This window comes from Panthera leo, chromosome D4 (genome assembly GCF_018350215.1).
Source record: "Panthera leo isolate Ple1 chromosome D4, P.leo_Ple1_pat1.1, whole genome shotgun sequence".
Taxonomy (NCBI): Eukaryota; Metazoa; Chordata; class Mammalia; order Carnivora; family Felidae; genus Panthera; species Panthera leo.
In genome coordinates this window covers 53,429,883-53,446,767 of record NC_056691.1, presented here as the reverse complement: position 1 = coordinate 53,446,767, position 16,885 = coordinate 53,429,883, and the positions used below count along the sequence as shown (strand labels likewise).

At 35.2% G+C, this 16,885-nt stretch overlaps 1 protein-coding gene across 1 annotated transcript in view; it reads right to left on the bottom strand.

Annotated features, from left to right (window-relative positions):
* Positions 1-15,363: 15,363 nt before the first annotated feature.
* LOC122204561 (ribosome production factor 2 homolog) overlaps positions 15,364-16,885 on the bottom strand; it is a 116,031-nt gene continuing 114,509 nt past the window's right edge. The window contains 1 exon segment of the mRNA XM_042912088.1: positions 15,364-16,280. Within this exon segment, the coding sequence (XP_042768022.1) occupies positions 15,364-16,280 (917 nt within the window).

Below are 16,885 nucleotides of genomic sequence, written 5' to 3'. Positions count from 1 at the left end.
ACCACATTTTACCCAACTGGCAAAGAAGGTATAGGCCTTCTATGTGTTGAGAGCAAGAGTCACTGTTACCCGCTAACACTGTACAGTTTTTTCCTGAATTTGGCAGTGGCCAATTAACAGAAGAGTTAAGTCACTTTCGAAGGTCGTAGGAGAAGATAGTAAGCATGACAGATCTCAGTATTCACAGACACATTCAACTATAGCCTGTTGCTAAGTAACTGACCTTCCCTGCATTCCAAATAGCAAATTGAATTTATCTCATAAATTTAACTGCCTAGTCATTCTCTTCCTCCACCCCTACTCTGAGCAAAGAAGATCAGGTCAGATTAAAGAATTTCTTGGGATGGCAAAAGATCATGAGAGTCATGTAGGTGAGAGGCAGACATGCTCTGCTCAATGATCAAAGCAGCACGTATACATCCCATCCTTGAGGAAGAAGCCAGCCTCTTCAGAGAAAGAAGAAACAAGGAAACAGAGACTAACATCTTCCTGAAAACTGATGCTTGAATAATTGAAAGATTGAGATTGTGTCTGTAGTCTGCATAATTAAAGCCATTTATCTGAAATACATCATCTCAAAGTCCTCAAAATCATTTCTTTATAGGTTTAGTACCTACAACCGATTTGGTGGCAAAATCTGAATGGACTTTTTTCTATTTAAACATGTATTTAATCCATTTTATGTTTATATTGCGATGTTTTACTACAGAAATATTTAAGTGATTGATTTCATGGTACTACTCCTGATTCCACCATGTGGTGTTACATAATAGGTGGCATAAATTCCTTTCTAAAACATAAAACATTCCAAATTCTGTAAAAAAGACTGTATGTCCCTAGATTTGGTGTTTAATTTTTGCCTGTGTGTTGTTTGATTTCTAGTGAGTGTATGTCCCTGGAACACACACAAAAAATCAGAAGTACCTATGACTCTGGGACCCCAGAGTCCAGTAAATACAGGACTTAGCATTAAATTTGAATTTCAGATAAACAAACATTTTTTTCACTACAGGCATGCATCAAATACCTCATTGGACATGCTTATCCTCAAAAAGAAAAATATACGTTGCTGATCTGAAATTCAAATTGTCTGATAGTTTTCCTAGAGAACCTCAACACAGAGTATAAAGATAAAATTGTCCTTAATACATAACGTTTATTTTTTTCATTAAAGTTTGTTCGTTAGTGCATCCCTATCAGTCAAGAATATTTTAAATTATTCGTATTTCATAATTTGCATTTATAAAAAAAATCACTGACTGTGCTTTGTCAAAAGATTTATTTCTTCTGGTCTCTCTATCCTAAGCAGAGATTCAAAATTTTGAAGGTATATCTTGAACCTACCTGACAAGGGTTGTCTGATAGAGTGTGAAGAGTTTTATCATGTCTTATAAGAAATGGTTGTGAGGTGATACAAAATTTATTTAATTGAAATTATAAACTTATTAAAGGAACAGTCTTTGGGTTTTGCATGGACTTTCAAAAATATATATTAGTGACAAAGATCTAACACATGGAACACCTTTCTTAAAGTTATTTAAGAAAGAATAAAACTATAAGTGGGCTGTAAAATAGCTCAATGAGATCAATACAAATCTTGAAAAAATTCTCTTGTTTCAACCACACACTTGGCATCTTATCACATGGACTTTACCTCTTTTTAACTAGCTTGCAAAATCTTTAAAGGTCTGGATGTTACCATACATGGCCTTTTTTGTTTGTTATCCATGCCCTTAAATGTTTAATTTTCAAAGTAATGACTTGTTATACACATAACAGCAGCTTATGACAAACCAAAGTGTCACTACTCATTGGAATAATCTATCCAACTTTACAGAGAAGAGATTGGTATTGAAAGCTCAGTGACCCACGAAAGAAACTTATTCAATGCCGAAAATTGAAACATTAGTCTTTGTTCTCTTCTTTCCTTTCTGGCACCTGAGACAATCAAGGCCAGAACTCTGGATTTACATTAAATATAAATTGAATCCTATTGAGGGAGATGCATTTTGCCGTACTTTTCAGAACCATTGCTTCAAGCCTCTCAGTGATGAAATTTCAAAGATATAATTTCATTCTTGTTTTAAATTAATCTGCATATTAAAGAACAAAAATAATTGAAGGACACATTTCATATTTTTCAGACAGATACCCACTTCAAAAATTTATCAGCAGTTCAAAACTCATAAAGAAATTTGAAGTGTTTCATAGGTGAATATATTTTTAAAAAAATACAAGACTGAATGTCTTCAAGATCAGACTTAGATTTTTATTAGGTTTTATTCTGTTTTTCACATATATGGTGTTATATCAATTTATAGATTTTAGTTTTTAAAAATATGAAGGAATGCAATTAAAAGTTATGACAATGATACAAGAACTTTTAAAACTTAAATCGGTGTTTTGCATGTTTATGTTAACCAGTGATCATTTCCGAGCTCTTCCTGGAATTAGAAAATAAGTCAAGCACAGTTGTATTAATTACTATTTTCTTTGAATTAAAGATAATATAAATTGTCCAAATGCAACTTGCCATACTCAATACCAAGCCAAAAAACTTAGCAGTAATATCAGCTAAATCCTTAAGATGTGCTGAAAGAATTCTAGATTTTATTTGTTTGTTTTGTAAAATCTCCATAATATTTTGCTGAGAGCATTACTCACTTTTCTTCCAAAGGATTTGAGTTTTGCATCTCAAACTCTTTTTAAAAGAGTTTTACTGATGGTGCAGTGTTGATCACTCTACTTCCTGTCTCTCGTTCTCACGAACACTAAATCATCACAGCTTCACCCCCACTGTGATTGCCCTTAGTGTTTCATCAGAACTAGGAAAACTCAATTAGTCTATATTTATGAGGAAATCTCTCTAGGAATAGACTACGTCCCTCCCAAATGGTGTTTGCGTACGTAGAGTGACAAAACTTGAATTCTGCTTACAGTTCACTTAGATTAAACAATGGACTTGCTGCTGCCTACTTTACCTACATTTTGCAGGGATTGGATGACTTCTGTTTAAGACGTAAAACAAACGAAAAACCTACTTTGTTAACATAAGTGAAGTTAAAATATGAGACAGTCACAATTATTAAGATTCATAACAATAGGGATCCTTTGTTTCATATATTTGTTATATAATTTATTCAGAATCTGTAGGAGATAGTGCTAGCTGTCAGAAAAACCCATTCTCTCATTTTTATAGGACATGCAGCTAGACGACGTTTTGTAGCCTCTTTTGCTCTGGGGTAGGGCCATCTGCCTTAATTTTAACTACTGGAGTGACAGTGGAAGGGAGGTGTGCCCCGAGGCTTGTCACACTGAAGCTTTCCATGTTTGGGCTTTCCTACTTTTTCCTTCTCGAATGGCTTCATACAGAAAATGACATCCTTTTGAGGATGATGTAGCCACTAGGTGAATGAACTTTCGGTGCCTGAATGAGGAAAGTTTATCAATGACAAACTGAATCTTTCATTTTCCTGGAAAATAAAAGTGTAGGTCTGTTTCTATCCCAAGCGTAGTCATCTATAATTGATCAGGGCTTATTATTTTTTAAGTGGTTTCCCATGTCTGTAACCAGGGGTAAAGGAGGAGGGGGATATTATTTTTGTACCATTACAGATGTCAGAGAAATTATAAGATTTTTACCTGAAACGCCACTAAATGCTAACTGTTTGGGTTTCAGAGTTATACTATCTATGGCTAACTATTAGTAAAATTTGACATAGATAGGGAATTTTGTAAATATCAGTAAGAACAAGAAACAGTAAGGTCTGTGTATAGCTGATATATTATTATAGTTCTTTGCTAAGAATATTAACATTCTCACTAAATTACCTCTGTCCTCCAACTGGTCTTGATTCTGTCATAACTGATGAGGGTTCATATGAATGGTTAGCAGAGAAAAAGATACGTACTTAAGACTGATTGATTACATACTTAAGCTGCTTTTCATTTTTCATTTTTAAAGCAGTCCTAGTTTTTCCAGTTTTAAGTAGTTACAAATGGTATCACATAAAGGTTTACCAAAAGATAAAAAGGACAATTTAAATAAATGCAATATTGTATGTTAGAAGTAGATGAGGAAGCTCCTTGAGAATACCCAAACAACATGAATGTCTTGAACTTCATAAATCATGAATACGTTACTATAAACATGTGAGTGCCTGGAAAATTCTCTGTGCTTCTCTGTGTGCTGTGTGTCCTACAGTGTCTCTCTGGCCTCCCATACATACATAGATCCATTGATATCAGAAGAGTACTTTGTACTCAATTTTTGGTCCTCCGTTTTTTTACATACATGCTAATTTCCCTGGCTATATATAGCTAAACATCTTTGACTATGGAAAATGTGATCACTTGTATTGACTTAACAATATCATTTAGGGCTTTTTAGGTTCTTTCTTGCTCCACACATTGGCTTTCAAAGCTTGAAACTTAACAAAATCCTCAATATGATTGTTCTCAGGTATAGCCCACAAAATATAGAAAAAAACAATTATCCTATCTATACCATACATTATTAGTAACTCCAAAGTACACTATCATCAGTCTACTGGAATATTCTCCCCTTCCCCTGACTCATAGCAAAATCCATCCGGTTTCTCTTTTACAGTCAGTAGATTAAGTTTAACCTAAATTTTAAATTTAGTTTAATTTAAATATTTAAGTCCCTTATTCAAAGTAAAAGTGTATTAATAGCTATACCATTCCTACATTTTGTCGTATCGAAGAAGTTATTCAGAGTTTATAAACTTGATCATAATTTATTGTCTTCATAATGGGAACTTCTATGTGACTAAATAAGGTTTTTAACGCATCATGAAATCCCCTATCATAATAAAAACATAAAAAGTAAATGAACACAGATGGACATCAACAGAAAAATTCCATTTCAAACGAAGCTAAAATAATGTTTTTCCTTAAAAATACTTAATTTTTCTCTGCATTTGATTTATTTCTATTTAATTTTACCTGAATAATTTGGAATAATGTGCAGTTGATAATGGCACCTTCTTCCTGATGATCAACAGGAAGACACTCATCTTTAATGATATCATCAATATTCCTTTTCACAGAAAACCTTTAGACAGAACTAAAGCTTTTGTTCATTTACTATCATTTAGGATATCTAAATTTTGTTTTCAGAAAAGTCCTGCACTTTAACATTCAAATGATATATTTAAATATGTGAATTATATATATTAAACAAGGTGGGAATGAGATTTAGCTAACAAGCATTTGTTGTCCCTGTGGTACTGACCTGTTCAGAACTACTTAGGCATACACCATAGTTCTTTATGCTATAGGATAAGGATTACAAACTGTACGCATTGAAGCCAGATTTTCAGAAAGATTTCTAGGAGTATTTGACATCTGTGTGCACAGGCTGAATTACACAAATAGCTACATTTTACCTTAAACTTGTCTCATCTCAAGTATTCAAAACGCTCTGCCTCTCTTAAATAACCATGAAATTTAGAACCGACATTCAACACATAAAAGAGAACTTTATTCAAGTGTTAAGGCAAAACACTGAAAATTAAAATCAAGATCATATTTCCTGTCCTCCCCTAACATGACAGAGGTAGAGAATTATGAGTGAGCTCTGCCCCTTCAGCCGTGACCAGGTGCTAATGGAAGAAACAACTCTCTAGGTAGCCTAAGAGTTGTAGAAGGGTTCTTTAGGATAGCTGCCATTATTTTGCCCAACGATTTTTATATAGAGAGAAGAGAGCCTGGTGATACATTTTCCTGAGCGATAAGTATCCAGAAAAAAAAAGTTAATATCTTCTGGTGAAAAAGGGGTTTTTTGTTTGTTTGTTTTTTGTTTGTTTTTTGCTTTTTCACTGAAAATTGAGAGTTACAGGATTTCTTACATCTCTGTCTCAGGGTATGATACTTGGAAATTGTAGTTTGTGCTGAAAACTATAGGTTTTTCCTCCCCCTTTACTACACATTACTTCTGTCATTTTTATTGAAATATAGTTAGCATACGACATGATATTAGTTTTAGGTGTACAATACTGTTTTCACTGAATTGACAATCTATGCCTTACACAATGTTCAACACGGGAAGCCTAGCCACCATATGTCACTTCACAATGTTATCATAATACTATGCTATATTTTCCATCCCTGTGACTTATTTTATTTTATTTTTTTAATGTTTATTTATTTTTGAGAGAGACAGAGACAGAGCATGAGCGGGGGAGGGGCAGAGAGAGAGGGAGACACAGAATCTGAAACAGGCTCCAGGCTCTGAGCTGTCAGCACAGAGCCCGACACGGGACGCGGGGTTTGGACCCACGAGCTGTGAGATCATGACCTGAGCTGAAGTCGGATGCTCAACTGACTGAGCCACCCAGGCGCCCCTGACTTACTTATTTTAACTGCAGGTATTACTTTCTTTGTTCTTAGTAAATTACTTTTGGTCTTCTCTCTTTGTGGTTTTATTATAGTCTTCATGCAATTTAATAACATAATAGCGTGAAAAGTAAATAAAAACATGCATTTGTAGGTGTGAATGTATGTGTATAATTGTATATCTTTTGTTTAAAAAATCTAATCCATTTTCTAATTTTACAAAGTTATTTATATATTTTCTTCTTTATTATACATTTTTAAATAAACCTGTAACTTTAGTTACAAGTAAGTTAATAGCAGGTACTAAAGTAAATTTGGATGAAGAAGAGACCAAAGTTTGAGTGCAGGAAAAAAAAATGGTAAAGAGATTTTAATAATTTGATCCATCTCTAGCTTCACCTAATCCCCAGAGGAAAGAAACACATCATAGTGGGTATGTGATGATAGCACTTCTCTCTCTCTTCTATGACATGAGAAACTTTGGAGCTACATTGTGAGAAGGTGAAAACTGCTCAGATTTTTGCCATCTTCCATGAAAGGTTAACTCTATCATTCTGAGTAATGGTAACAAAATAGCCTCTGTTTTGCTTACTCCCTGCTTTTGGGAAAAGGTCAGCTTTCCTAGAAATAGTATTTCGTATTTAGCACCCAGTTTTCCTTTTTAATGACCCTATTAAAAATATTTCAACTTAATTAGAAAAAAAAGATGGTTGAAGATATAATAGAGATCTAAACTGAAGTTGTGCAGGCACACATATGAATATGGGCTTTATAAATTGATTAATATTTGGAAATAATATAGAGAGTTTAAGTATAATGTATTGAAGTTTGTAATATTATTATGCGTACTATTTAATGTACATACTATTAATTTATAAAATAAAGTATTTGAATCATGAATAATAAATAGAAAACAATTCTATCTGCTTATATATTTATCAGGTCATATTTCTTTCTACCTGGCTAAGGAATGTCTTGTTAACAGCTTATGCTTTAGAATGTGCAGAGGCAAAGACATGTTTAGACTTAATTGATATTTTTGGGTATCTTTAGTGCAAGAAAATGCTAGAAAATTACCTCAAAGCAGCAAGTTGGATAAGGAATTATTGCCATTGGCTAGACCAGACAGCGAACAATTGGCGATAGCCCAAGAATCTGGAAAATGTTCAGATGAAGCCCACTGTTAGCCAGCAAATCCTGTAGGTGGATGGAACTGATTGAAATACAACCAATTTGCTTTGACTCTTGGGTACTGTTTTATTATTTATTTATTTTTATTTTTTATGCATTTATTTATTTTATTTTAGCCAGTGTGTAAATGGGGGAGAAGGGCAGAGGGAGGGAGGGAGGGAGGGAGGGAGGGAGGGAGAGAGAGAGAGAGAGAGAGAGAGAGAGAATTTTATGCAGGCTCTATGGTCAGCATGAAGCCCAATGTGGGGCTTGACCCCACCATCCTGGATCATGACCTGAGCCTAAATCAAGAGTCATATACTGAACTGATTGAGCCACCCAGATGCCCCACCTGTTCTTGATCAAGACAGCAGCACCTCTCCAACAGGTTTCATCATGTGTGATGGTGCCATTACCATACATAAAGTAAACAGATTCCTTTTTCTGTCAACTTAGTTCATCTCAAGGTGTTCCCTACACCTTGGGTATAGTGTCAGAGAGGATACTCTGGTGATGCGTGATAAGTGTCAGAGTGGAGTGACAACTTCAACAGTTTCATTACAACTGCCAAAAAACTCAGGGCAAGGGAAACCATTTTCCACTTATGGTGGGATAGACATGACAGAGGTCCAAGATTCTAGTTTGTTCCATAAGTAACTCTTCCAACAAGGAGGACTCTAGGCTTTGCCGAGAGTGCAGGTGCTGACTCTGTGACCCAAGGCACAATGGACAGCTAGATGACGAATGTCATAGAATGAGGGTATGTAATAGCCTCTGTCTCCAAAAGGGCTCACTATGCAGCTAGTAAATGGTGTTCTAATGGGGTGTAGTGCAGAGCCAAGAAGGGCATCTTTTGCCTATGAAGTCCCTAGTTGGTCCAAAAACCCCAGAACACTTAAGAGGAGACTGCTACAGCCTTTACAAATAAAGAGTGCATGGGGTCATGAATAGGAGTCTGTTGTATTGCAATTTGGGCACTCTTTAGAGTCTTTTGGTGTAGTGGTGGCATTCTAACTGGACCAGTTTAAGAATAGCAGGATGGATGGGTTTAAGAATACTTTGTAAATGAGGAATGTGTTGCCTCCAGGACACAAATTGGCCTGCATAAATTTGGGCTTATCTTAATGTTGTGCGTATTGAAAGGAAGGGTTAATTGTTTCTTGACAGGGTCAGTGATGGAACAGCCCTTGACTGATGAAATAACACACAGAAATATTACGTTGGCATGGCCTTTTATTTTGTGTGGGGCAATAACTCATTTTTTTAACCTTTTGTGGGTGATTTGTATCTTTATGTACTAAATAAGTATGTAAAATGCATCTTATAAGATTATTCCTTAAAGATTCCAAATCAGTATTATATTTAGGGGCCTTCTCCACAGACATTTGTAGTTTATTGAGTTTATGGATTGGGTTTGAATTAACCCCTTGTCATGTTTATGAGCCATGGTGCTCAGTGAAGCCCAGAATCTTTGTCACTATGTTTTATAGCTATTTAATAGGGTGATAGCATCCTCTGTCCTGTTAGGAGTGGTAGATGTAAAACTTCTATGGCCACTTTTTGGAGTCAATGCCATGAGGGTGCCATGGTTGTTTTACTCCATAATCTAAGGATCAGAGTATATTTTGGTGACAGAATCATAAGCAACAGCAAAAACTTCTGTAGGCTCTTAGTCAACCATTTGATTTTAAGAGTATGGACATCAGCAAACCACATTAACTGTTCTTTCACACATGAGCAGCAACCCAATAGGCTCACATAATATATAGGATATCATTCTTTTTCTTGAGCACTTTATAGAATAGGGTCTGATGCCTTGAAAATGTTGCAGTCAAACATTAAATAGGTTCAGACACAGAACCAGTGATCATTGGGTAAGAGTTCTTTCCCATGGCTTATGCTAAAATCATCACCTATGACTTACGCTAAAATTGAGGCATAATATTCAGTCCAGTGTGCTTGATAGGCCTATGCCAATACATAATCCCAGAGCTCCTTCAAGGAGGGCCCTGATAGCATATTCCTTTGCTTAAATGCCAATTACTGAAACTTCCAACTTAAGTTGGTTAAATCTATAAAAGAAGGTTGATAGGCTGGGCAAATGCAGCACAAAGCAGCACAAAGTACATGCTTGCAAACAGGTGACAGCAGAGCTAAAAGCACATGGGAACCAATAGCAGCTCAAAGTACAAGCTTGCCAGCATGCCCTTGAGCCACACAGCAGGTCAAAGCAAGAGAACAAAGAACACTGGTGGTAGTCATTGTCTAATACTGTGCCAGCCGCTTTGTGGTTGCCCCATTGAGGGAGGGATCAACTCTCCTCCACCCAAAGTTGGTTCAAGTGCTGATACAGATAATGCTAGACATGTACCAAGAGAGTATAAAGAGATTTATTATTCACATATTGAGGCTTTCTGGGTAGAAAAGAACAGAAACGCAAGGTGGTGTGGAAATAACTTAGGGCAAGTGGCTTTGTTCTCTGTTGTATTTTGGGGCTCTGGTCAGCATAGCATTACTGCATACAGGTTGGGGTTTGTGTGGTTTGAACTTCCCAACTGGCACCAAGGAAGGGAATTTTCAGTCTTTCTTATAGGCTCTCCAAGGCACCACAAAAAAGGAAAAGGAGCATGGTGAGGCTTGAAAACGTTCCAGTGAAACATCAAAAAAAAAAAAAAAAAAAAAAGAATCAGATACCATGTTTAATTATCTATTCTTTCTGAGAACCACCTTTTGGAAACACTTTAATTTTATTTCTAATGTATGCATGGAAATAGTTACAAATTATCAATGACTAGTAGATTTAATTACATCTACGAAATCCCTTTTGCCATGTAAGATAACATAATCAAGGTGTGGTATGTAATTATATTCCTAGTCCCGATTTTGATTTTGTCATACTGTACATTAAACTGTAGGCACTATATGTGGCTGCAAAGGGCACATGAGCATAACAAAATGCCAATTCAATCAGAAAAAAATAATTGAGATTCAAATGTATATGAATTCGTAGGAAGTTGTGTCAACATTATCAAACACATCAAGAATTTTAATGTCCAGGGTGACCTTCTCAGTAAGTGTGTTTGTGTGTGTGTGTGATTTAATAGCATTAAAAGACCTGCAGTTGGTGATTTCTGTGGATTTTTTATAACTATAATCCCTTCATTCTAGGTATTTCCATATAGGTTGTGCCATTGACTAATCTGACACCTTTGTATTTGACACTAACCGCCTATGCAGATTTAAATTTTTGTCCTTTAATTTTTGCTTCTTAAAATATGATGTATCAAATATTTCAAGCTAAAAAATTCTGAAAATTCTTTGATATTCTTCCTGTTGATTGACAGTAGGATATGTATCTGCTTCTCTTGATTCTGGACTTCTCTGATTGTATAATCAATAAAATATGGTAGAAGTGATGCTGTTTCAATTTCTAGACATCTTCTATTTCAGGTATTTAGGTCCACTAACTCTTGGAGCTATTAGTTGCTGTGTAAGAATTCCTACTCTTCTTGGGGGTGCCATGCACAAGGAAATCTAAGCTAGACACTTGAACAAGGTGTGTGGAGAGATGCTTGGCCAACACTCAACCATTTTTTATCATCCCATTTAAGACCTTAAAATGGCCCAAGTGGCCCTATGGTCTCCTGTCCATATTTCTAATAACAGATTCATGGCCAAAGTCAATGTTTGCTGTTGTTTTAAGCCACCACATGTTGGGTTTGTTTGGTACTGATAACTGTAATTAATAATTGGAACATAATTTAATACTTAAAATTGTTGCTGTGACAAAATCCTAAAACATTGGCTTCAGGTCATTTGTCTTGTTTACCAGTTTTGGGCTATTAAGAATAAAACTGTAGTAGACAGGATTCTACAAGTGCCCCCAACCCCAGTTTTTCTACCCTAATCCCAGGGATTATGAGTATGTGAAATATCACAGCCAGGATTATATAAGATTGAAAGGTAAAAGGAATTTTGCAGATGTAATTAAGTTTACTAATCGGTTTGCCCTTGAGTTAACGAAAAGGGCGTTTATCTGGGTGGACCTAACATAATCATGTGATCCTTTTGAAGCAGAGATTTCTCCTTCTAATAGCAGAAGGGTAAGAGAAATTTAAAGTACTAGAAGATTTTGGGGCATCTGAATGGCCCAGTAGGTTGAGCATCTGGCTCTTAATTTCTTCTAAGGTTATGATCTCTGGGTTGTGGGCTTGAGCTCTGTGTTGGGCTCTGTGAAGATGGTTGGGATTCTCTGTCTCTGACCCTCCGCTGCTTGCTTGTGTTTCTCTCTCTCTCTCTCTCTCTCTCTCTCTCTCTCTCGATAAATAAATAAAAATTTTCAAAAATAAAAAATAAACTACTACAATGATTTGACAACGCTGTTGGGAGTTGAAAATGGAAAGACCTATTGGCAAAGACCAAGACTAGCTTGTAGGAGCTGAAGGAACTTCCAGACAGTATCCAGCAAAAAAAAAAATTGGAGTCGGTGGGGGGGTGTTTCTGTCTTATACTATACAGAACTCAAACCTATCAATAACCTGAATGAAACTGGAAGTATGCTCTTTACCAGATACTTGTAAAGTAACCTAGCCAAGACCTTGATGTCTACCTTGTGAAACACTAAGGAAAGAATTCAGTCATGCCTATGCATACTTCTGACCTATAGAACTATGAGATAATAATTGAAAGGTGTTCTAAGATAATCAGTTTTTGGCAATTTATTCCAGTGAAATAAAATGAGCATAAGCTGCACGTACATTTTGGACATGGCTTTTTTTTTTTTTTTTAATAAACATGTTTTCTTTTTGGGTAAATTCCTAGTAGTAGAATTGGTAGGTTATTGGGTAGGACTGTGTTTAACTTCGTTAGACAATTCCTGTGAAAATGTTTCCCCAAATAATTGTATCACTTTATATTTCCACTATAAATGTGAAAATAAGATCTTCAATTTTTCCACATACTTGACAAAACTTTCAGTTTTATCTTTTTAGTTTTAGCCATTCTTGGTGTTAGACAACATTATCTTATTCTGATTTAACTTGAATTTCCCCAATGAATAATAATGTTGAATTTCTTTTCATATTGTCTATATATTCTTTTGTAAATACCTATTGAGAATATTTTTCCAATTTGTAGTTATATGTCTTAAGTTGAGTTATTTGAGTTGTTTATATTTTATACATTCTAGAAAAGAGTATCAGGAATATCACCAACATGAAGCTTACATTTTTATTTGTTTAATGATAACTTTGAGGAACAAAAGTTTTTATTTTTGTGTGTACCCTCTCTACAAAATTGTGTCCCCTTCTATTTATTGAAGATATTATATAATAAGAATTTATAATAATCATTTTGTAGATGTATTGTCATACCCCTTTTACTTTAAATGGCTTCATATTCTACATGGTCACATTTTTAAATAAAATCATGCTTAGTATATAAGGTGTTAACATTTAATATCTTTAAGTGATCAGTATATTATTTCAATTAGCTATTTTCATACTTCTAATTAAGTGTGACCTTTTAAAAATAGAAAATTGTTACTGAGATAATATTCTTTGAATCTCATTAAAGTAAACAGATTGGCTTGCAAAAAATCAATTTCAAGATCTCTGTAACATATAAATAGAGGAATACAGTTAATTTCAGATTTCCTTGTAATCACCAGCCCTATTTTCATACAATGTTGAATAATGAAGGTTAAGAAATTTTTAGCTTCACTTTGTTCTTCCCACTATATAACTCACCTCAAACCACAATTGTTACTCATTTATGCCTGTCTCCTCCCCGCAAAAAGTTCTAACGGCCAGTATGAAAGGGAATAAAGATGATCATTCGAGATTCACCTGAGTGAGGTTATCATCTTATATGTCAGATTCATGGGTTATAGATTTAAATTCTAACTATACCTCTTTAAAACATTTCAACTCGCATTGGATAATTAGCATTGTCTTGGACATTTTAGATTGGAGAAGCCAAAGAACGGTGCTGGCCTGAGGTATCCTAACTACTGTACGATATTTGTAGTTGTTTTCATTGCTGTTAACTTATAGCATTAATTCATTGTAATTGTTCTGTTTCTTTTTTTGTCTTCCTTTCTTTTTCTGTCTTCTCTAGTTTTAATTGAGCAATTTATATGATTCTATTTCCTCCTCTCAATTGGCACATCAATTATACATTTAAATTAGTTCACTTTAGCTTGTCTGAATCTGTGTTCTAGTGGAGCAGTCAGATGTAATTTGTGTGTGTGTGTTTAATCAGCCCATCTGTTTTGCTGCTGTTTTGATAGCATGTCCCATCTTGAGTAACTTCTCTCACCCCTTTAACTATATCCATCCTTTGTCTTTTGATCATAAAGCACATGGATTTTTGTGGTATTTTCGTGTGTGTGTGTCCTTGTTTGTTTTTCTTCACAGTTTGACTATTGCTTCCTTTTCTCTATGTACCAGTGGCCTGTCAAGCTGGAAATTTAGACCGTAAACCCACCTCACTTTCAAATTACCTGTTTGCTTTAGATCTGTGGTGGTAGATACATACATACTTTTGCTGACGCCATATTAGTATCTAAAGTGGAATTGTCTGAGCCAGCCCCAGGATCTTAGCCAAGTAGAGCATGTGGCCACTCACTCATGGACAATGGGCAAATACAATGACCATTTTACCCAGGTAAACTTGATAGTCTTGATGGAAGTGATTTTAAAGGATAGAAAGGCAAATGTAAATTAAAGTATGTTTGTAGTTTCTTCTAGCATGTGAACAGGACCATACTAGTGCAAAAACATAAATGCCTTAGGAAATGAGTAAAAAAGAACATCATGAAGAAAACTGTGATGTATTTTGAAAAAAATTATGTGTGTGAGATGTGAAAGTACTAGCTATATGCTATATGTGTATAGTTATATATAAATATAGATAGAGAGATTGATTCTATATAGATAGATATATCCTATATAGATACATAGATATAGATATGATGATAGATACATAATATTAGTTACAAAAATTCAAGATATCAATGCATTGCATCAGCATGGCCACACTTCCTCTCATGTTTGCATGAGATCCTAGCCATGGGAATTAGGAGAACAATGAAATAAATAGAATATTTTATGCTTATTTTTTTACCAAATAGAAAAAGAAAAAAAACTTTTGTTATTTAAACCTCAGCTGATCAACAGTTCATTTTTTTTTCTTACTTTGACTTCAGTAGATTTACTGAAGATAATTTACGTGACCTCAATGAATGGGTTAACTGTATCACAGAGATCAAGATAACAGAGTCATATAAAATTGGACATTGACCTTGCCTTGAGAAATGGAAATTCTGGTAACTGTGTAGAACTGATTGTTCTGGAAAAACAAACACTACTGTGGTTCATCCCAAAGTAGAGTGTAAAGTGATAGACCTTGACTGTTGTGAATGAACACATATATGTAACTCCAGAAGTCTTGTGTATAGCCAAAAGAGTGTAAATAACATTTTATTATGCTAAGTATTGACAAATAGTATTGACCTAATTCATGTTGATGGGTGTCTGGACATGGTGTTAAAGACTTTACTTCCCATGTGACCCAGCTTCATGGGGTCTTTCTCAGACATCACTGTGGAGAAGTCAATGACCTGTCACAAATAAGAGCCTCCAGAGATACTTAATGAGTGCCCATGGACCAAAGGTGGGCAGAAGAGACACAAATTTATAAGACTGGAGGCTCATTAACTACACTTTTTTAGTCACTTAGACCTGATTTAGCACATCTGAGCTAGCATGAGGAATAGAGGGTTTTTGTTTGTTTGTTTTTGTTTTTTATTTTTTGTTTTTGTTTTTGTTTTAGCTAATTGTTTTCAATTCTCTTTGATTTTTTCTCCTGGTCTTCTGTTATCTTTTCTGCAGGTCGCTTCTTCAACCCCTTCATTTCCCTGGTTTGTAGTTTGCTTAGGTCTTGCTTCTGCATATGAATCCTTCCATAAGTTGTGCCAAAAGTGTCATGGGAGACATTTGTCTTCTTCTTTGGCTTGAGGGCTTTTGGCATTTTCATAGATAATTTGTAAAGATCATCTGATGCCAGATATGTCCTCCTCAGAACCAGATCCAATGAGGGCCCTGTCTCTTCCAATTCAATCCTTGGTGTTTTACAACCAGACTTCTTCAACAGCAACTTGTAGCCTCGAAAGTAAATCTTCCCATTCAGTACGGTGAAGTGCAGAACATACTCTAAACCAGCCAGGCGGATATTTGATACTGTGGGGCCTCTGAAGAGATCAATAAGAAGATTTTTTAGCCTTCTGTAGTCTTCTGTTACATCAAAATCATAACCAGCAAATAGTAACATGGGTTTTGTTCTCTCAGAACATTTACTATTCTTGATGTCTTTTAGAGAGACAAACTTCTCAGTACCTAATTCGATCATATCCAGCACATGGTAGTCATACATACGACCTATTACTAGATTATTTGGCCACTTCTTATTATGGGAGCCAAACATAAATAAAGACCAATCTGACTTCTTTTAAAATAATTCCAATGATGTCTGATCCTCACATGGTCTTGTAATGTTTTTCTTTTTATACAGAACGCCATATGGTTTTGTCAGTGCATACACATCTCTAAGTACTTGTGTCACCAGTAAATTTGCATTTCCCCCTTTAATCAGCATAGCATTTTTAACATTTTCACTAAGTTTTTGAAGTCTGGATTCTTTTAATAAGGCCAGTTCCAAGATTAAGAAATTTGCATTGCTACATAGATAATCTATGTTAGATTGATGTTTATGGCCCCAATTATAGGCGCTCTTTGCCAGATAACTGTACAGAGTCCTGCTTCTCTGACTTTGCACTAAATCATGTGACTACCTTTGTTCACGGGAATCATTGTAAATATGATACTGTAAGAAACGTGGAAACTCTTTCACATGTCCATTTGCTGATTTTGAACTTTCTCATCTCTAACAAAAGATTATTTCCAAAGTAGGCTACTGGAAGAAAATAAATGCGTGGCCCAATTACCTCTGTTTTCCTAAATGATACCCAGCTAAGTACCAGACATGTGAGTGATCCCAAACATGACCAGAAAAGTTACCTGGCCAAACCTAGGTAAATTGTCTACCTGAACTTTATAAGCTAAACAAAGGATATAATTTTAAGCCACTGAGATTGAAGGTTTCTTAAGCAACATTATGTGCAGAATGTAATGTGTGCAGGTTACTTCTCAATTGTAATGTTGACCACTGAGCATGCAGCCTATCTATACATAATTTAAAGTGTGGAACACTGAGAACTGTGGGTATTGTATTGCTTTATACTATTCCTCCGCTTCTAAGATTTTCCCTAGAAAGTTTTATTTAGATCTCTTCTCTT